The sequence below is a fragment of the Myzus persicae genome, unplaced genomic scaffold, assembly GCF_001856785.1.
Source record: "Myzus persicae strain clone G006 unplaced genomic scaffold, MPER_G0061.0, whole genome shotgun sequence".
NCBI lineage: Eukaryota > Metazoa > Arthropoda > Insecta > Hemiptera > Aphididae > Myzus > Myzus persicae.
Window position 1 is genome coordinate 533871 of NW_019102619.1, and position 24412 is coordinate 558282.

Genomic DNA, 24412 nt, shown 5'->3' on the forward strand with positions numbered 1-24412 from the left:
ATTTCTGCTAGGTGATCTGATAAAAGTATATTATTTGGAAAGAAAAGTTATGTTTATGAGGACAAATAATATGACTACAATACGCATAGGTATCAACAATATATTGAATTATAATTTATTGTACAAATAATCACTCAATTTCATAGGCAATTCAAAGTTAATCTATACAAAACTTTGTGTATTAATATTATTATAAGTGCGCAGATCAATAATAATTAGATAAAAAAGTTATATTATTTTTATCTCGCGGGACATTTTTTAACAATATAGGTTGTCTCAATAAAATATACACGATATACCTACCATATTACCATGTACCTATGAATTATTGTCACACTCGCACGCGTTTGACGTGTGTAAATGTGTAATTACTAATAACTTACTATACCAATATAATAACAATAATTCACTCGAATCATGATCATACCCTTTGGCTATTTTTAAGGTTAAACCCGCAAAATCTATAATTACTTATGTTCGTGTTGAACCTATTCACAAATTCCACCCATATATGAAGTAAATCTGACTATATCTTATAATATATTATGTGTGATATAATATAAGTATTATATATTATTATGTTGTTCGTGTAAAATTATTAATTTAGAAAATACACATAATATAATAAATAATAATATATCATTATTGTATGTAGGTATAGGTTAATAATTGATACCTATATCTATATTGTGTGAATGTGATTATATTATTATATATATTATTGCAGTAACCCTGTAGCAACTCGATTAAATAACACAATTATATATACATAATTAAATTTATATAAACATTAAATCTACACCTATTATATCTCAGTGTATGATATAATAATATGATGTAATATATTGTTGATTGTGAGCGTATCGCTCATTTATAACCATTTTTTGTGACTTATAAATTTTAACCATCGTGTAACGTCGTTTAAAATTTTCTAAAAGGAGATCAAATTATCATACTTGTAATATTTATATCCCTGCGTGGCTGCTTCATGATTGGAAAGGGAGTAACTCTTCCTATTCGTGCTCGAATATGCTAATTTCAAAATTATGCATGTATCAATTTTTTTTACCGCAAACAGTGTTTTGCAACTCGATATTTTAACGATTCTATTTTTTCAAAATTACATACTTATTATACTTGTACATCTATACTTCCGAAGTATTCACCGACATTTTTATACATTCATAAAGTATTTAAAGGTAATTCGAGAAAATTGTCGATAAAAAACGAATTCCTCGTCGCTGCGCTATAACCCCTATAACTTACAATTACGAAAAGACCATTTGAAATTAAAATATTTCATAGTTGTAAATTGTTCACCATAACTGAAAGTGACGTTGATATCATAAAAAGTCTTGGGAGGTTAAACTTATTGATGTTATAAAAAATATGGATGTAACTTTGAGAACACGATATATAACGTATAACAAACAACGACTAATCATAATTTACTATTACCATTTACCAAGTTAGCGAAGGCACAGAAAAAATAAGTTTAACACACGTCATACTTGTATAAGAGAATAAATTCAGTTGTTATAAAGTGCATCAATCATCGTCAAGTTAAACAAAGAACATCAATATGATTACTCAGAAAAAGATACAACACAAACTTAGCGAATATTTGGTTTCATATACGTAAGATTTAAGGTTATTTTATAGAGGTTCTTGAAGTGTACCGACAATTGCGTCAAACAAAAAAGGTGTCAACACTCAAAATGTGTGACATATTCTTGCTATAACGAATAACAGTGCTTGAAAACAAGGGGTGTGCGGAAAGACAGAGTCTACGTCTTAAAAAAAAAATGCCTATGCACCCCCCTTCTAAATTGTTCACAATTTAATCACTGACTAATACTACTTTATCGTGAGTGACGCTCGTATAGGATTCTGCACCATACAAAATATCAAACTAAGTATTAAAATAAAACTGTGAAAAAAAAAGTTGAAATTCAAGATCCATTGTCAATATTTTGATACATAAAAAAAAAATTATTGTAAAAAATGAATCTGAGCGGAGACAGTCTGTAAGCCTAAATGTTTAAAGATATTTTCTTATATATTTAGGTATATTGATATTAGTAGGTAATCAATAGTTTTTTTCATCGCATTACGGTAGTTTAAACTACTTTTGGCCAAAAACCAATCACAGTAATTATTAAATTATTGCATTTTCATAAAATACTACTATACCTAGCTGTTTTAGCTTAATAAAGTTATAAATCAATACCGACGCACCATAGAACGTTGTATGTATAATACAATGATACGTTGTATTTATAAAACTGAAAATTAAACTAAATAATAATTAACTCTGTGGAAAAAATATTTTAAGTCCCTTCGAATTATATGTTTTGAACTACATGCATTCAAAATTAAAATCGTAATTTTTGTGTGAATATAAATGTTGTCAACATTTGAAATTATAATCTCTATAAAAAAATGTATACAGGGTAATTCACCAAGCATGTTCATTGCTCAACTCTATTTTTTTCTTTAATAATGAATTTATTTAAAAATCTGAATTCAGAATTCTTAAATATTCTTAAAGTCCATATTTTCAAATCATTGACATTTTTTTTAACTTCTATTAAGCAGTGTCTTGTGGCAATATAACCTTCTGTTTTTCAAATAAAAATCATCTTTTTTTACTGAAATTATTTAGTCAATATTCTTTTTTGAAAATGTTGATACACCTGACATTAAATTTGAAGAGAGTTCCCTGTTAAAATATTTAAAATAAAAATAGTTGTTTTAAAAAATGGTTTTACAAAAATATTAATTAGATGTAATATTGAATCTATTATTTACTCAACTTGAACCATATTTACAAATTATATTGGTACATGGCTCATTAGTAGATTGATATTAATTATTAAAAATTTCAAATCACCATAGTCCCATTTATGGATAATATATCTTTCAAGCGTATTACCTATCCTTATATATTAGAAAACAAAGTTAAATAACTGAACAACAAAATATCTATACTTCGACATTTAAAATATTATATTTTAATTAACTGCGTTACTGAAGAAAAAAGAGGACTGATTATGTTTTGTAAATCAACCTAAAGGAAGCTTGTATCATTTTATGTTTAAGTTATCACAACTTAAAATTATATACATTTTTAACTACAAAATAATTGTAAATGTTGGTGGTTATGACAAATTTAGTAAACATTTAGTTACATTATGTTACCGGCAATATGGAGAATCGGGTATTTTACAAAACACCTAGGAATTATATAAAATGCCAAAAATCATTCGGAAATATACATAATGCAAGCTTTGTATTATGTATAATGCCCAAGGTGGAGTAGGAAATATGATAAAAATAAACAAAATTAGGTATCGCCTAATACCAGCGACTTTACTTACAAGTTATAGTTTATCGTGAATGCACGCACCGTGTACGCGTGTGCACGATTTGGTGCAATGAAGATTGAAATTCTGAAGTTCTGAAGCAGTGATACGCCAGTAGTCAATTCACTGAATGTCAAAAAAAGCTACTAAAAATTTACAATGTTCCAACAGACACAAAAGTGGCGTTAAGAACAGTAGCAAAGGAACAGTCGACAGGAACTAGCCAATGATTTTTAAACTGTGTTTGTATGATCAAGTATCAAAATAAAAAGTGCATATGCCTTAAAAATAATGTTTTTTTGCACTTCAAAATGCCATTTTTCTACAACATGTAGTAATAAGTAGATAGTAGTAAGTAAAATGTATAAATAATAGTACTTAATATAACAATAGTATTACTAATATAGCAATACCTATGTATACAAATATAATAGTAGATAAAAATTAGATTTTGTAATATAAGTAATAATATATTATAATTATAAGAATCTTAATATAATATTATAACATATTATGATAAATTGTTTTTTTACTTTGCCTAAAAAAAAATAGTTAATTTACATAACGCCTAGGTATTTCATAAAATAACTAGGTTGTATATAAAATAATATTGAAAATCCTATGTTTTATTTGCATTACCTAAAATGGGTCGGCAGTATACATAATTCCTAGGCATTTTTCAAAATACCTCAATTATTCATATTGCCGGTGACATATATACTTCAATCGTTTACTTTTTTAGAAATTTGTCATTTATACTGCTCACTTAATAAGTGTAGCAATAAATCTAGCAATTATATAAAATCTAAGTCTATTTATACAATTAATATCACAATGTTATACAGATATATTATAAAAAATGTACAATGACCGTCTGTCTAATTACATTGCATTCCAATCTAATTCTATAATTTACTCATTTCCATTTTAAATTTGTCTGGTTAAATTTCAGGACTCGCCCTTAATGACCTCAATATATACAGTATTACAGTCCATTGTGTTGGAACAAATAAAAATTGGTCAACATAAAATGACGGACGAAAATAAATACGTCAGAAATGATCGTTTAGTGTTTTTCAACATACAACATTTAAAAATACCTTATCTAAATTACAACTATTAACATATTAGAACAGTATAATATAGTAAATTATGTGACTCTTTTGTCACTCATAACGATATCAAGTATATATGCGTCTATTTTTAAATACTATTACCTCTATATTATAATAATTATTATACGTAGTACGTACATTATGTTATCTGTATGTTTTGACCCATTATAAGACATAGGTACATTATATATTATCATTTTATCCGGTGATCCTGTAAAAATCGTCCTTAATAAATCTTACATTAAATCTCTTACATAAATATACCCCCCCCCCCCCATTTGAGTGTTAAACCATAACTGCAGGTAATGCAATTGCGTTATATTTAAACTGAATAAGGGGTTATACATAGGCAATTTCATTGAAATTAATAAAACATATTAATTAAACAATCAAAATGAATTTAAATTCATTTTTGAATTATTTTAGTAGATCGTTTTGATTTTGATTTAAATTTTTAAGGAAAAGATACAAACATTTTAATATTCTGGGTTAAATTGTTTTTTTTTTTAAATTTAAAACATAATATTTAACGTAGAATGTTCTACTCAAATCGTCCTCTATATTGTACTTGAAATTTTCTAATCTAATTCCTCAATGATTATAAATTATTTATTTTATTAATTTTACTGTTTCAATCAATCAACATTATGATCATAAGTATACACATATATAAAAAAACAAAAATAAGTTATTATTACCCTATCAAAAGCTAAAATCTTGCACCGAAAGGGAGGGATCAGAGTAAAATTGTATTAACTATTATCCACAATATTTTATATAGTCAATTGAACTTGTATACAATTATAAAGTTAAATTTAATGGTTAAAATTGAATTTCCAAACAAATTTTTTTAATAAAAAATAAAATAAAGGTGGGTACTAAAATTATTCAAATAAATAACAAGTTTTTTACATAATTTAGTGCCTTTGTTCATCGTGCTTTGTTACCCAACAATAGTCCTATTATACATTTTATTTGTGTTTAAGTTTTGGTGTTTATTTTGTTTCTAGTATTAGGTATATCTGGATATAGATTCACATAATAGGTATTTATATTTATGAATAAGTGATGGAGTGGTTTTTAAATATATTTTGTTAGTAACTGGAAGAACATAAAATTCATTGTAAAGGTAACAGAATAGAAAAGTATATTATAGCCTTGCCCTACCAAGAGTAATTAACCTCAATAAACTTTTCAAAGTCGTAATCAAAGGAGTCAGGTATATTTCATGTAACAATTCAAAAGGAAATAATTGATTGTGATAGGTATAACAAAAAAAAAATATTCTTAGGAAATTAATATCAACAATATATTTTGGTATTTTAATAACAGTCCGAAATTCTTTTATCGGCGCTTAAAAGTTTTTTTTGTATCGGTAATAAATGTGAAAATAATGGACTCCATACCAGATATACCTGGCCTATAATCGATAACCATGTATAAAATACACATAAAAAAATTCATAAAATGTGCTAATTCTATTTGATCGCAGCATTAATTTTAATGTAAGGTTGACAACATTTCATATAATATTATGTACATTATTTGTACAACTCACACTCTTACAGTAGTCAATAATGAAGTATATAGGTACACAGTACAGGTATTCAACTTGGGCGCTGAGTTCTTATCGTACAATATTAAAATAAATGATCACGTATATAATAAATGTGATTTCACTTCTTATAGAAAAAAAATATTTAATTAGCACGTGTTTTCTATGCTCCTACGATCTGTTATTCAAAAATAACACAATACGCTTCGATATCTACTCCGAGTGTCCGTACTCCGCACAACAAGTAGGTAAATAAATATAAAATTGAAAAGATACGAAAATAATAAAAAGAAAAATACACAGTTCTATACATGATAAAACCATGCGTACCTATGTACCTATTTAGATATATTCTTCAACAGTTTGTAATATTGATGATGATATAGTACTATATTGTACTGTAAGGAAATCAACAGAAAATACTTTAGAATATGTATGGTAGGTATAATCATAAATATTGTAATGTTAACCAGTTTGGCTTTTTAATAAATTACCTTTTCTAACAGAGTTAATTTATATTTTGATTTTTATACGAGTTATGACTTTATGAGAAAGTAAAATACTGCAATTACAAAATGCTTATATTACATGGCTAGCATTTCAAAATTAAAATATCGTAAAAAACTGACAGATGAACATCGATCATGTTCTTACCTTTCAGTTTGGTAATTCACTACATTAAAATTAAAGATTACAACACAACATTATTTCAGATGAATGCAAAGCCTCTATGTTGTACGTTTGTAAAGACTTTGTCAACATGCCGGTGGAACGTCCTCATGAGGGGGTTAGCATGCCATAAGTACTAACGTTTGAATATAAAGTTCTAACAACAATAAAAAATCAGACGCTTACTAAAATCATACCGATTCCATCAGTAAACCAGTTAATTAACGCGTAAACATTTGATTTAAGTTTAGTATTAACTTTTTTTTATTATTTAAACGTGATTAATTTTAATCAAAAGAAAGGACGATCACTGCAGGATGGTTTCTTCCATCACCCTTTTTCATGTATTGATTGCTTGTAGCACATACTCGTATTATGCTCTTGGGCATATATATTGTATATTTTTTATAGAAAAAAAAATTTGATTAATAAGTAATAACTTAACTAAGGGTATTATACATTTACTTATTTCATATCTAAATTATTTACACTGCACTTGATCCAATATGGCAATTATATAAATAAATAAATTATTATACAATAATATGAAAAAATATTAAATTTTTTTCTCTATGTTATTTTCCATATTAAATTATAATAACTAATAATGCTACTTTATGTGTACATATTTTTGTTTGTTTTTAAAGTATACATCTATTATTTATTTTTTAGTTTTGTGATGGAAGCTTGAGTTGAAAAAAATTCATTTTTTAGGAACAATATATTTTTTATGTTTCTCTCAGAAATCAGAATCTGATTTAATGCTCATACATTTAACCGTTCATCCAACTGTTGAAATTATTTACTATTTTATTACAACCATTTCCATGTTCATGTGTTTGGCTCGATTATTGTAATTTATTCCGTGGACGACTTGCGAAACACAAAAAAAATAATGTAAACAAAGTCGGATGGTCCCACGCAAATGTATAGTAAAATTCGAAGAAAAAAATAATAAAATAAGTTTATTCACTTATTAGGTACCTATTTGCAATTGTTTTACTTCGTATACCTATTGCTTTATTTTTATACCAAGGAATTTAATTCACTTGGGTTTGTTCTTATTATAGATGATTTTCAAATAATTGAATATTTCTTGGAAATTAATAATATTATATTAATCGTGATTAATGAATATATTATATTACATTGAACGAGTGTTTGTATATTTTTTTATACATCAGTCATGCGTGATTAACACATTACAAATAACAACTTCAGATGAACGCAAATGTCATAATACGCAGATTACGTCATTAACAATGATGTATTATCATAATGTAGGTATTTATTAGTTTATTACATTAACATAATTAAATAAATTTAACAAATTTTATAAATGGAGAACAGATCGAGTTGGTGCAAATACATAACCGTTCGAAATCATTGCGGTAACTGTGTGCATTTCAAACAAATGTTCGAAAACAATAATAATATGATTTGAATTGAACTAATTTACTTGCAATTATGTCCTATACTACTGTACATTTAACAATACTCGTGCAGAGCCTAAAATTTAGTCCCTGAATGTTCTCAAATTTCGTACTGCGCTGCAAATGTGATTAAAATCAAATTAGGTATAGCCATATAGGTAGGTAATAAGTACAAAAATTACAAATTACGTGGCATTACGTGATCCGTTAAAGTAAAATTACATTTTTATCTTTCTAAAAGTCTATTGGTCATAGGTTTAGTCGTAGGTATAGACGTACAGCACTAGTATATAACATTAGTGTCGAGTTGCAACCTTTTCATGACTACCCTTAGTCTTTACGTCATCTTACATTCACCTCCTTACACACATGGACAAGTTCTCGGCATAGACTACAGTTAATTATATTGCATTACTATATAATATATTCAGTATAACCTTTTTCCACCGGTCTGAAAAGTTAAAGGTGGTGATGTAGTCTGTTATCGAGAGAAGTCGAACAGACTACACAACATGATAACAGTATGCGATCATTGGTTGAAAACGAATGCACAATGGAGGGGGGAGGCGTTATTTTTTGTAGATGAAGTTTTGCTTATACATATATTTCAGATATAATTTACTTTTTTCCAAAATTGTTCAGTTTTTTTTCAGTTTATATAATTATTCAATAATATTGACTATTACCAATAATTGTAAAATGGTAAATTGTTTTTTTTTTCATTTATTAAAAATTAAAATGTATCAACATATTACATGTTACGGTAAATTGTTAATATATATTGCATTATAAATTAAAATTAAATTTGCAAAATTGAATTTATTTAATTTGAACTTCAAACTTTTGTAAATTATTATGCTTTATTTGCTGACTGTGGTAAAAAAATATCCATCTGCAAGCATTATAATATGACTTTGTAAATTTTAATGTCCATTGTTCACGTTTTCAAAGATCGAAGACTTTCCTATTATATATCCCTTCATAATTAAGGCCCAGGGATGCATCAGAGTATACGTTGTCATATTATTATAGCTCATAATTTATATAAGTTTTACTTGGAAATCTGCGTGTGAAACGCGTTAAATTTATACAAAACTGTTCATTGTTCAGTGGTTTTGTGTAAACATTATTATCTAAAAAATGTGTTTTTAAAATATAATTTTTAGCCGACAGACGGTTTCGTGGCCAGAAATTCGGTAAGTATAATACATGTTGTAATGTTGTATATTATGCTCAAGAAATGTGCATCTTTATAGTCAAAGTTGTCAATACAAAAAATCGCTTTTGGATTTTATTTAAAAAATATACTAAATTAAGCGTATTACTGCGTATGATGTCTATTCATGTGGGATCTTCTTCTTATGGTTTGTTAATTTTATACCTACCACTTTTTAAAAATATTTCGATTTATATTGAAAGAGTTGCACATATTTGTAAACATTTTATGGTTTCTTCTTAACCACAAGTTGTGCAATAAATTTTTATTACTGTTCATTGTTATTATATAAATTCACCATAATAATATGAGAACACAACAGATATTATTGTTGTATAATTGTTGGCAGATAACCATATTTAATGATTAAAACGTAATAATAGTATTATTAAATTAAAAAATAAAAATGTAAAATAAAAGTATCGTACTCCATGGGTGGTATTCGTAATATCTCTTCATTTAGAAAAGCGTTTGCAGCGTTTGTTTTTTTCAACAATTTTCCTGTTCCACAAATCAGATGGAAATAATATATCCTTAGCATTCTTCTTTGAATACCTATTGATCAATATTGTGAAAAGGTAATCACATGATTTCATATTAATTAAACGTTTAGTAATCGTCTTTACGTTAGTTTTTAAATTTACTAGGTATACTAATTATAAGAATATTATTTTATGTGTACAAAAAAGATCCATCAACCCAATACGCAACACAAATTTGTGACTATTGTTATCAAATATAAATCAAACAATAGTACTAGAATGAAAATAAAAAAACCAAGTGAGTCGCTCTGCTGTACCGATAGTAGCTATAGGTGTGCTTTATGTAATGATTTACATTGAGTACGAAAAACGATTCCAAGCGGGGGTGGTCTGTCAGGATATATTTCGATGGATATTTTTGTATTACTGAACGGTTGGTTCAATTAATTTTTACCACAAAATCACTTTTATATACTATACATCATGGAATGTTTTGAATATTAAATTATGAACAAGTAATGGGGAAAAGTTTCAAGTCCCTAAGAAATAAGAATAATATTTTTTTGAACTACAATAAATTTACTAAATTCATTATTTATTGTTTAAATATCTAATTTCAATCTAGTTTCTATTTCAAATATCGATTAATTAAAATTGAGCCCAATGTAGTTTCGGTAAGATATAACTTTTAAGAAACCTATTGTATATTATTTTCAAAGACATTATAGACATTATATAGTTATTTAAAATTAAAATTTTAATTTTATCCAAAGCAGATAGCAATATAAAGATATAATAAAATATACTTATTAATATAGGCTGACAGACCATGTTCTCTCAGAATCGTTTTTCGTATGTAACACATTCATTTCAGTGACCTAAGCTTTTAATGACGAGGTGCACTAGATGTCGCCTACTGTATATCATATCGGTTTGGTAACTTGCCCACACTTTCGTTGTTGAATTTTTCCGATAAATTTGAAAAGTACTCTGCATTTCTACTTTTGATCTCCTCAAAGTATAAGCTCTAACAAATTTGCTACCAAAACACAATATCAAAGTTTAAGATTAAACCATATTATGTTCTACGTACTATAAACATTAAAAAGTGTAGGTACGCAAAAAAATCAATGTGAAGTTAATACAGCGGAGCCGCTCAGAATAAACATAAAAAAAAGAGTCTTGGCTTTAAATGTGGCAGGTATATTTACTATTTTATAAATCAAAACCAAGTAGGTACTAACTCATCTGTAATAACATTATGTACCATCTGTGCCGAATTATATGATCGAAGAATAATTTAATTTTGAATATTACAAACGTAAAAAATAATACGAAATGTCATATTTTATTATTTATAACGTAAACACTTTAATGCGAACTCAAATCGTCCACATATCACATGCCATTTTTTAGAAACAGTTGAGAATTCCATGAAATCAGATATACAGCCGAGACGGCGGTCAAGACGATAAACAGCTTGGTGAATATAAATTATAAATACGTCATATTCCCGGAAACCTTGTCATTCTGGGAGACTGATAAAATCAAACTTTGTTTAAACATTCCAGGAAAAAGATTTTAGATTTAATTTTACATCATGTGTTAATATTATAATGATGTATAATTTATTTTAATAAAACATATTAGGTATAGAGTAATTTATAATACAATTTACACAATACAAGTACATAACATATTATTATTATTTATTACGTTCGTACTCTGAATACCATTCGATTCTTTGTAATTTACTTAGTTTTATAGAACCACCAAAAGGACTATAATACCAAGTATGATCACATATTTTGCTTTTCAGGTATTGTCAATTTTAGAAACTATATTCTTCAGGACCCCAATTGAGTAATAACTAGCGTTGGAATACGCATAAGTCTACAGACTAAAATACAAGCAGGGACATTTCAGAATTTATTGGGTTTGCTTAATTCCACTTGATTGAACATTAACTAATACTTTACATCCATATAGAAGACGAAAAATCAATATCAGTCGAAGCGTAAATAATATTTTATTTCATCCTGCCTACTGATTACTCCAAAATAAAAATCACAAGCTTTGATTTCCAAGTTTTCAATATTTCCTCTGATTTACTGTCTTTTATTGTATCGATTATTTTCCTCTAAGTAAAAACGAGTACAAAAATATACCAAAATTTCTTACAAATATGCAGTATTCAATTATTTCAATACACTTTTTTAGTTTTAAATGTACTGTATATTTTCTTGAACATTGAATATGTTTGTCGGCATGTTTACACAAATAATAATATAATATAGTTATTAGTTTTACTTTTAATATTCATAATAACTATTATTATTATTATTATTAAGTATATTCTATATAGTATATACATATGGCATATTATCATAATATGTAGATTGATGTATAACGATGGACTATTTAATTTTTGTTGCGACCTTTTTTCGATTTCAATAATTAATGGTTCAAACAACTTAAAAAATAAAAATACTAATATGTGTACGTCGTACAACGTAATTGTTTAAATGTTGATGATGAACGATGATGTATTGTTCTTCACAGTCAGTTTTGACAAAGATTGAAAATGCCGACGCAAAAATCACACATAACAAACTAGCTTAGGTAAATTTTCAATTTCACAAGTACTAATTTAAATGTTAAAGCATTAAATATATTGACCTTACAAGTTACAACTTGATATTCGTCGATTCAAATAGTTAAAAGAGGTGTACCCGTCCACGGTGTTCCGGTATACACATTCATGACCATATCAGGGAATAGAAAAAGAATAACTATTTATTACTGCATTTTTGTCCCTGCGTGGATATTTTTTTTTTTTTAATTGCTACTCAATCATTCATTTTAACTTTTCTAAATAAAATAGCAAATACCCTTCCTGGATATCCATAGAGTTTTCAACCATCTAGCATAGATAATATAATATGACATTAACCTTCCAAAGTTCGTAATATACAAGATAATAATGGTAAGATAATAATGGAAATACGACTTATAGTTAGGCCACGAGTGTAATAAATTTAATACAACGAACCGTACAAAAGTACTCCTCGCCGTGCAAAAGTATAGGCAACTCATTTAGCTCTATTGATGGTGTGTTCATCGTTACAAAAAAAAAAAAGTCATAACATTACAGTGGTATGAACAGTACGTTTCAATCTTCAAATAATATTAGTGAAATTCGGTTTTTGAACTACGAGTATGTACTTCTTAGTCGAAATCATTATTCATTAATTCTCAAACACTTATTATTTGTATGTGCGTTTGTGACAAGTTATAACTTATATGCGTACATTTTTTCAGGTAATGTTCCATCGGTGGTAGTACGGTCCACTTCCCTTCAATCGACTTTCGATTAGAAAATAAAACACTGAAATTGTAAATCGAATAAAATACGTCCAGTATACCGTTCAGAATCGTTTTACAAATTCAACGAATGTTCTAAAATTAATACTAACAGCACAATAATTACGAATTGCGCCGTGAATCATCCGGTCGCATGCAAGTAGTCTTTCAGGAAGTATCGTTCAAAAATAGTTAGTCAATGAGTGTTTTAATATATTATCATGTAATTGTGCCGGCTTATTAAAATTATTATGAATTCAAATCACGGTGAAATTGACTGTTTCCAAGAAACACGATTACAGTATTATAATTTATTAGTCAATTTCATACTGATTACAAAAGCAATAATACATTTTCAGATGTTTTTTAATAGCATTTATGGTGCTTGTCTCTATACTCTACGTATTAAAATGTATAATAACTTTAAATAATTGTACTAAAGGTTGTTACTCGTGCCACACGTGTATCAATATTTGCCATTGTCGATTATTATTTATTCCTATCCAATAAAGGTATCCATATTTATTAGATATTTAGATAGGTACTGTTTGAAATTTTCTACGATTATTCAATTTCAACAAAAATGCGGCATCGTATTGATGTACAACGAGTGGTGCAAGTCACATATTTCGAATTATTGTGAACGTGTGTGTGGGCACTGGAGAAAATAAATTCAAACCCACTGCAATGATGCAAATTCACATGCAGCCCGTTTATTTAGTGTACTTACAATTTAGGTAAATAATATGATAAATTTGTATTATAATATTATATTTATATTATTGAGTTTACTAAGACACAAACAAATGATAAAATTTAAATAACTATAAGATTGGAAGTGAAAATAAATACGCTTACAGCTTATCCAATATCCATATATTTAATTTACATTCATATATCGAATAGCATAAGAGTTGTAGTAAGTATAATAAAATACTTCAAATTCTAATAGATATTTTATGAGTTTAGATGATATGTACAAAATTGTATTAGTAACCTTAAGTAGGATCGAGATTAAAGAATATGACTCGTTGCATTTTATACCAAAAGTTTACAATATTTTTATGTTTAGAATATGGTTGTCAGTTTGTAATTCATCGTAATAATTTTAAACATTTTTTTTCCAGCTAAAATTACCACCCTTGCCCCCTCCTATGAATACGCCACTCACTCTGTACTTTACATACATCAATTTATACATAATATGATACTTCATCAATCACACGTTTACCCCTATTCTACAATTTTTGAAGATTTAAGTGAAATTAAATATGTATTTTCTGTACTAACTTCGATTTGTTATGGCATTTAAGGAGTTCTTGAAATAAGCATCTGCGCTAAAAAATATCAATACATAGAAAAGATTCGTGTATTCTCATTCGAGTAAAATGCAAGGACAATTGACAATGTCCTTTTGTAAATGTTTAGAAGATTTGTTTTATAGAAATTTAAAACAAATTAAATGTGAATTCGCCAATAGATTACAGTCATAGAGATAGCAATATAAGCTAGGCGTGTTTCTAATCTTGTTTAAAAAGAAAATTAAATTATTGAAAACTCAACAATTTTGAAAGAATAAAACTTAAAAGAAAATATTTTTAATTCACAGTAACAGTAAACAACACTGAGAGGGGAGGTGAGCAATGAGCGTGTCTTGTCAATCACGCTGTATGCACTAGTGCATTTAATAATATTATTATGACAGCGTGAGTGCCAACTTCCAATAATGAATGTTTAATTGATCACAATAGACTGCTGCATAACTGTCGGCACGTACGTGATTCGTTTTTTAAGACAGTAATATTAATTTTTTTACCTGTTCGTCGCTGAACCTCGGGTACTCGGTGTTTCGTTAGTACAGGCGGGGAACAGCTGGCGGGCGATGGGGAAGTAGATAATATACAATATGGTATATGCACTGAATATGCAATCCCAATGCGTTTCCTGCTGCAGTCCGTCGGTGACGAATTCGAACATGGACTCAGACACGTCACGTATAATATAATAATAATAATAATAATAATAATAATATGTGAAAATGATAATAATATTATAATGTACGACATTCGGTCCGCTCCCGCGATTGTACAATATAATATGAGCTGACGATACTACACACGCACTGTGCGCGTGTACGCAACGTACACAATAATATATCGTTAACAAAATTAAATCCGAAAATATTTGGTTCGCCGAGAGTAACGTATGGCTGTGTGGCGGTCGTCGTCGTTCTATTCGATCCCGACGACGAGGTCGTACGGATGACGTCTCCGCGGGCTTTCGACTGTTGCGGACTCAATCAGGCCGACGATCTCTGGAAAGCGGCGAGGAGCTGCACGTGTGCGACTTGCGACCGACCGATTCTACTCGTACAACACTCAGTCGGCAGCCATCTTCTATTATTAGAAGTATGTGTGTTGAAGATAACAAAACGAAGCCCAACCCGAAGAATATTATTAATCTACGCGTTTATTTGGGGACCGCGAGTCACTGCGTCAACTACTGGTCGTCCGAGCGCATAACATTATTCCATATTATGTCTGTGTAGGAATACTGACGCGTATATGGTGCTCGCGTGTCTTTTCTTGTTTATTATTATTGCAGCCTCCCGTTCACAATACATCTCTACACTAGCTGGGGTACCCATTTGCATGTATATTATATCCGTTCCTATTCAGACTAGTTCCTCGTTTACAATGATTTCGTGTGCTCATTTTTTTTTTCAAGTCTCCTATGCCATACAAATATAACAGCGTGTAACAATACGATACGGTCGCAATGTTACATATTGTATAGGTACATTATAATATTATAACGTATTGTATAAGTTCTAACACAATTATCTGTGTACTGCGGCTGTATTATAGTTATTATTGTTATCTTCAATATAATCTGAATATTAATACCTTTAATCGTGGGGTCGTGGCCCGTGAGTTAAAATCGTTTTTAAAAAATAATTAAACTCGATTAAAAATAAACTGTCATTGTTGCACTGTTCTCGTAGTTCTTAGCGCTACGATCGTCGCGTCGTACGGATGACATATTATTATGATTACGCGAATCGCATATTATATTATTATTATAAACAGAGTTCACAATAATGTATTATTCTATCTAACACTAGGCCACTAATAAGATTCTCCTCAGGTATCGGACGTCCTATACCCTGACACTGTGATTCACAAACAGTATATATTCCTTCCGAAGAGACAAGAACACCATACGATATTTTAGAATTATTTAAAAACCATATAATTGTTTAGTGAGAAAAAATGTATAAAACTAAAAAATATTTTGAAAATATGTATACGCTCGTTTTTAGTACAGTTTTCTTATTTAAATTTTCGGAGATAAATATTAACTAACTAGAAAATAATTTAAATTATTATATCTAACTATCTTCATTTACTAATTTTTGTGAATACTTGTTAATTATTACACCACGCTGTACACAATTTATCACACCACAACCAGGTACATTGTACCATATATTTATCCATGCATTGTACTATGTTTTTTTTTTTTTGTATGAATACCGTTACAAAACTTTCAAATTAAAGTAAATAATTATTTATTTATTTATTTATTAAGAATTTACGGGCTGAGCCCTTTACAATTAAATATATATGTACCGAAAAGATATTACAATTATTATATGATGATAGAAAATAACAAACAATAGAAATACATTATAAGTGCGTGTAAAATTAAAAATCAAGAAAGTTAAAGAAGGGGTCCGTATTCGCTTGCGATATCAAACGTCTTAAAGGTTCATTTTGCATGTAATTGGTGGAACTAAAGGGTATATGAAACATAGCAGTAGAACGGGTGGAGCGCTGTGGAACTTTAAAAGCAACTAGGGCAAGTAAAGAAGGAGAATCAATAACGCCAGTCAGTAGATCTTTTAAAAATGTATTACCAAAGTAACATCGGCGCTCAGCTAAAGTAACTAAACCAAGATTAGTGGCAACAGGTGTGTAGTCATGAGGCGGACAATCAATGCCCAGTAAATAGCTGGCAAACCGGAAAAACCTATGCTGAACCCTTTCTAACTGACAAGCATTAACAGCAGTATGCGGGTCCCAAATTACGGCACCATACTCAAGTTTAGGCCGTACAATAGCACAATGGAGAGCCTTAAGAGAAGATTTGAGGCCAAAGTCTTTAGCCAACCACATAACAAAGCCCAATGTTCTTAGAGCAGAACGGCAAATCATTTCAATGTGTAAGCTCGGGTCCAAATTGCTTGTAAATTTAAACCCAAGATCCATAATAAAATCATTACAGCGTGAAACTACAGTGTCACGCAGGTGGTAAGGGAAAACTAAAGAAGTACGAGATCTGGTGAAAGTCATGACCTTACATTTGGATATGTTTAGAGATAGATTAAGTTTGTCGAACAACTCCAAAAAAATGTATACAAATAATAGTAGTTAAGTTAATAATTTTATTATTATCTCATAACTACAAGTAAAATAATAAGACAGTTGCATAAATATCCCTAAATGCTACACATTGTATTTGTCTCAACGATGTATTTTTGCATTTTAAAAATTTAAATATTACGGAAAATAACTCATTAAAATTCATTTTTAACAATCATTTATAGCATGTATAGTCAGTAACTACAGCTTACAAGTATCCCAATATCAAAAATTATAACTATGAACTGGTTACTAACGGATGGAAAAACAAGGATATAAGATAAATAGACTACGATTGTAATGGATCGTTCACTTGGGCAATGCCAGTGGGTTCCCGTAGGAGATTGAAGTGTCATTTCTTTATCACGTAGAATTTCCCTCGATCACAGAATGTATGTTGTTATTAAATAAGCACAGCTCGTTGAGATCATAGTTTGGAAAACTAGTGTTCTTAACTGCACATTTCACATTCAACCGTCTGAGACAGGGATTTGAGAGTGTAGCATGGAGGTTAGGTATTGAAGCATTTCCTGACCAACTATTTCCTATCTCGTTTACCCCACGTTCCAAAGCTGGTCTGTTGTGCCGACTCGGTTATAATATGTTATTTGCGATGATGTTCTTATTCCTTTGTAACAGCATTCGATCCGCCGTATCATGTTTGTACTTTCTATGTGCAGAGTCCCAGGCTTAAGATTCTCATGGACGTCATGTACCATGTCTGATACCCTTCATTTGTCGTTGTATAGGCGAAGTGTCTTCATAAAGTTTTTTCTTGACTTAAGTTAGGTTCATAATTTAATGAGTATATTATAAGTATAACTACCTAATACTTGTTTTATTCTTTTTGACCCCTCGTCTTATGTTTGAAGGTGCTATTCCGCATAATATTTATACTTTCCAGGTGAGGGTTAGTCGCAAGCACCCCGGGATTAGTATATTTGTTGCATTTTAGTGCAACATCTATCTTCTTAGCATGTGCCTATTTTCTCCATACCGCACAAGCGTATTCCGACCCCGGGTATAATGATAGGACAGAGTTCTTAGATCAGCTGTTAGTCGCAATAGTTTAGAAGCCTTACTTGGGATACCTAAAGGACTCCTCAAAAGTTTCATTGCAATCTTTTGAATGGTTTAGGAGTAAAAGAAGGACGAACATATAGCAATTTGCTTTTTGTATCTATAAAGATAATAAAGAAATATAAAAGCCATTACCACTTCATCATCGCTATTTCTCAAAAATGACAATACTTATGATCTTGAAATTAAAATCAAGTTCATATTTTTTGGTTATAGTATAAACAATGAACTACTTAAAAGAAACCTTATTCTAGATAGTTAATTCTTAGCTATAAAAATTCATTATTTTATAAATTTTAAACTACAAAATACTTTGCAACATTGCGATATTTTGATGAATTTTTGTCAGTATTTGAACTTATTTTTCTAAAAACATCCACATTTATCTTTAATATATTTTAACTGCTATTAAAATAACTCACATGGAAACTTGTATATGACTTTTTCAGATTTTTGACCCAACGAACATTTTTTGTCGATATTTTAGAGAGAAAAAAACTAAACATAATTGAAATTTTCAAATGTCTATTAACAGCTCAAATCGAGTCATGATATTTAAAAAATTAAATCATGTATAAAAAATGATAAAATAAACAGTAGGTGAAAATTAAAAGTATCTACAGTCATTAGTTTTTAAGTTACACTAAAAAACCAAATCAGTTGGGTCAAAGACTGTTTTTCCTTAAGAATTCTCGTTTTCCTTAATTTTTTTGGTTTTTTCTGATTATTAAAAGTTCTGAAAATGTTGACCCCTTAAAAGTGCAATCTAGATTCAATTTTCTATTATATCCATCCTCAAAGGCTCAAAGTTGAACATCGTATAAAGCAGTAAAATCTGAATGCAGTCAAAAAATAATTTTAAAAACATACCATTGTAACAATGAATTCATCGCTCAACTCAGAATCTTAAAGCTCTGAGGGATCTATCTCCATCATCCCCTACCATATCCACACCACTGTGCTGAGCACTATTACAACAGGAGAGAGGCGATGGGTTTTAATAAAAGGTGCCTTGATTTCCATTTGAGTGGTTCAATTCAAGTCTTTTGGTCCTTTGAAGGCATAATGAGAAATGCATTTAGCCAGCCCGGCGGCAATAATATAATTTAATATGTAATACGGCAAGACGGATCGGAATATCGGATATTAATGGGCTTAAATTTCTTGTCGATATGACAAAATTGTACATAAAGCTGGTTTGGAGTTTACGAATGCACGTGTACTGAACATTTGTGGGTAAGAATGTATTGGAAATTACTCGTTTGATCAAATGTCAGTTAGTCAGTTATAATATAATATTTAATACCTACGCGTATATATAATTGTGACAGTATAACAGTTTATGCACAATTAGCCAAAGAGCATAAGTGAATCTCTTTTAAAACAACAACAGAAGGGGCTAATTTTTCAACTTGCATGTGAGACAGATATGCTGCCAAATCATCAACAAAAACTAAAGTAATTTTGAGTAAAACTTTTTAAAATGCATCAATCTTCAACTTTGAGAGTCGATTAATTTATCTGTAGAAATTTTAATTTTTTTTAATTCTTTAACCTATAAATGCTTTTCTTATACAGTCTTCAATAAAAATACTTTTTGGCGAGTATGTTAGTGTGTGGTTCAATATGAGGATAGCTAGGATAGACAGATATTTGAAAGGTTTTTTGAACCTTTAAAATTCTCAGCCATGTTTTGATACGAGATACGTTTCATTACTCTTTATAGTTATAATGTATCAAAAATGCACAACTTACTATCAACTAATTAATATTCAATATCTGCTTCAAGCATTCGTCGACCATCGCCAAACCAGAGTGATAAATAGTTAAATGAAAACCATAAATGTAATAATTTAGAGATCATTGTCTCAGATATCACTGGCGACACCAGTCAATGTGTAGATAATTACAACAAAAGCCTATAAAATAAAAATCAGCATAAACGTGTATGCCACTAGATATGTAATGACTGTGGTTAGTGCTGACGAGACGGAGTCTATGCATTATATCACATTATACATACATATACGGTATTAAAATATACATTATATTGTGCTTCCTATACATACTACCGTAAAATGGTAGTCATTTTTAATATCAGCAGCACGCACCCCAAACTTATAAATTCATCGTGGTAAACAATGAAGCACTCAAGCAACCCTTCCTATACATATATTTGTGAAATATGAGCGAACAAATTATAACCGGAAGTATATTATATATATATATAATTATAATGTATGCAAAAAATATTTCACATACCAACCGCAAATTTATAAAACATATTGTGAACGTGAAAAATGTAAGAGTATCAAAATGCAGTATAATATATTGTATTATAAGTTATAAGTTTATAACCTATCCGTGCCAAGTAAAATATTTTTAAAAAATTTGACGAGTGTAAAAAACGTAATTGCTTGTTCTCGAGTATAATAATTTTTAGTCAACCAATCGTTGAAATAAGTCACAACCATAATTTTTTTATAGTTACCTACCTACTTATATTATTTTTTACCATTAACTGTCATTCTCATTAATAATATAATAATAATATACTATACTTACCTAAGACCTAACAACTATTTTAATTTCTTACATATTGTTACTAGATTCTATTGTATGTAGGCTTCATTTCTCCGAGAGCCATTCTGGAGATATTTTCCAAGGGATACGCCGCGAGGTTCGAATTTATACTTAATATATATAAGACTTCAGAGATCCACTGCTGGTGTGGAAAAATTTTAAACAGTAATATGTGGTAATAAATAATAATTTAGTACAACGGATTCTCCAAATAATAGTAGGTACTCGAAATGGCTGGTGCGTATTTCATGAATCAATTGTTTTTTTTTGTTGTTTAATTTTTGTTCAATGGCTTTTACTATTTTACTATTTATTATAACTAAACAATGTTAAAAATAAAATAGGTTAAATATACATTTCATAAGACAGATTAGAGCAACACAATAAATATTTATAATTTTGAATAGTTGACGCATGATATAAATCTTAATAGATTGAAAATCAAAATCAAATAAATTCGTTGTTTTAAAGTATAATGTATAAATACAAAATTAAAATTAATATTCATAATTAAAAAAATAAAACAAAAATAATTAAGTGAACTATGATGATAATATTAATGACTATGGCAAAATCTTTTCATAGGACCTAACTCTAACAGCTCGTTATAGATATATGGAACTTTTAAATTAATTTACAGGTTTTGTTTCCATTCGACTGCATCTCCATTGGCCATGAATATCATTTGAGGGCCTTAAATTTGAAAAACTTGAATATGAACATACAAAATACAAATAGTAATAATAATAATAATAATAATATAAAAATAATAAACAATAATAATATATGAACTTATAAACATTAAATTGTAGTATATGAACGAAGATATTACAGACTCCGGACTTGGTCACTCGGGAGAGTTGTCACATGTCACTGTCAGGTATTACTTGAGTAAACTTGGGAGAATTTACCATCAGGAGAGTTTACAATGGCTCGTTCTAAGAGGTACTCCACTACTCCATCATCGAGCCATACACTGAACAACTGTTTAAGACAAAATGTAGTATTCAAATTGTTCAACATTAATGTTATTCGATATACATTGAGTAACTTGTATAACTAACCTAAACTAGCCTAACCACAATGTTAAGTATAAAGTATTCGTTTCAAGAATTTTAACACAATTTAAGGAGTTCTATATAGGCAATTTTGACACAAAATAAAAATCAATAAAAATCGAAGAATCATAGACTTTTGATATGTATTTATTAAAAATACATATCAGAAATTATAAGTCTCATATTTTTCTCTGTTAAGAAGCGTAGTACATTGATAAATCACTTCTTTATTTGTTTAATGTAAAATAACTTTATGTTTCATTGAGGGTTCATTTTGCGTTCTATGCGTTCCGTGTCCACCATGTTCTGATATCGGTAATTCGTTAAAGTTTCATGTACATAGTGATATTTAGTGTATCTACTAGTTATAATATATACCTACCTAGTATATAATAGGTTGAAAATTATAAATACCGGAATCGAAAAACGAGCTGCAAAGGAATTAGGTATGGGTATATTAGTTAGAGTTATTAGTATTATGATGTTAAAATACATTTTATTGGTTATTGAAATAGTCGTTTTCAAAATTTCAAAATGCTCATAAACATAGTAAAAATATATTGATATATGACAAACCTTGTATTCTAACTTATTGTTTGAAACTTCAAATTCTATAAAACAAATCTAAAAACAACAATGTCATAAAACTTTAACAGGTGCCCTATTCAAATTTTAAACAAAATATAATTTACTTTAGCGATTTTTAAGGTTTTTGAATAATAAATATAATATCGTATTGATACTAGGTTTTTTAGTTTAAAAAAATGTGCCTATAAATTAAAATTTAAATAATACATTATAGTAATGTTTTTTTTTTAAACTACTAAGTGAACAAGTTTTATCAAAAATAATTAAAAAAAGTTCTAAGCTATAAATAGCTAAAAAATCAACATTTTTAGAGAATTCAATTAATTTAGTGAAAATATCAATCGTGTACGCCTGTGCGGCTATTAATTACAACAAAAAAATAAAATCATTTTTTCGAAAATTGATTTGGCGTAAAAATTCCCATTATGTCTTTATTTGTTTTTTGTTTTTTTTTATCAGGAAAGATGTTGATGTCGAAACTTGGAGTATTTTAACTAAAATGTTGATGTCATGTAAAAAAACACACATCATACCATCATAGTAAATAGTAAATACAATACATTTATTAGTACTCTCAAAATCTAAAATATACCATATAGGTACCTATCTAAAACCCATCTAAAGATCCCTTTTCAATTCGTGCTGTCAACAATATTTTGCTCGCGATTAGTAAATTCACAAATCACAACTGAGAAAAGCGAAAATGTTCTTTATTTAAGTACCAACATTATAGATAGATTTCGGAAGTTGGTGATTGGTAAATCTGAGGTTTTTAAACACTTCCTTCTCAGTAAACATAGGAAAAATATGTTATCCCAAAACAAAATCGAAACAGTCCAGATTTAAGACAATTAAGAGGGAGGAAGCGATAAAAAACGTTTTGCATAAAAATTATGTATAGGTGCTGTAAAAATTATTATTCGACAATCGTACCACGGACTCGATTTCGTCTGTCAGTAAAATACAAAATTGCGTTTTGATAGCTCGTTGTGGCCATATAACACTAATCATTACTAACGGAAACGCGACAAGTATATCGCGAGCTGTTGGGCATAGTGCGTCAACGATGTAGAATTAGAGATAATTGCAACCTATTACATATTCTGGTTGAAAGACGATTATGGATGAAATAAATTACGACGAATGATAATATCGTACATGATGTACACGTGCTCATAATGGCGTTGAGAGGTTTTCAGTATTTTTGATTTTACTGCCGTCGAAGAGGTCATGTATTATTTTTTTTACCCCATGCAATAATATCACCGAAGCTTTTGCACTTCAGAAACCGGCACGAAAATGAATGATGACTGCAGGGAACTCACTGATCGCTCGAAAAAAAATTAATTATTATTTATTATTATTCTAAACAATATGTATATTTTATACATATTTTAATGTAATACTTAAAGTTGTTGAACAAAAATAATCTGTGTAAGTCGTCCGTTTAATTTCACAATTTTGTGGCTATTAATTTTTAA

The 24412-nt window shown here is 28.8% G+C and overlaps 1 protein-coding gene and 1 long non-coding RNA gene across 2 annotated transcripts in view; both read right to left on the reverse strand.

Annotated features, from left to right (window-relative positions):
• LOC111032700 overlaps positions 1 to 15793 on the reverse strand; it is a 42935-nt gene extending 27142 nt beyond the window's left edge. The window contains exon 1 of the long non-coding RNA XR_002604331.1: positions 15015 to 15793. This is a non-coding gene — a long non-coding RNA (uncharacterized LOC111032700). The remainder of the gene's footprint in view (positions 1 to 15014) is intronic.
• Positions 15794 to 16905: 1112 nt separating this feature from the next.
• Positions 16906 to 17553, reverse strand: LOC111032657. Its single transcript, XM_022313059.1, has one exon. It carries the CDS (start codon positions 17551 to 17553, stop codon positions 16906 to 16908), a length of 648 nt encoding a protein of 215 aa, XP_022168751.1.
• Between the last annotated feature and the right edge of the window lie 6859 nt (positions 17554 to 24412).

Bases quoted from the DNA above. Each gene is read 5' to 3' on its own strand.
- LOC111032657 (XM_022313059.1), bottom strand. From the start codon at position 17,553: ATGACTTTCACCAGATCTCGTACTTCTTTAGTTTTCCCTTACCACCTG.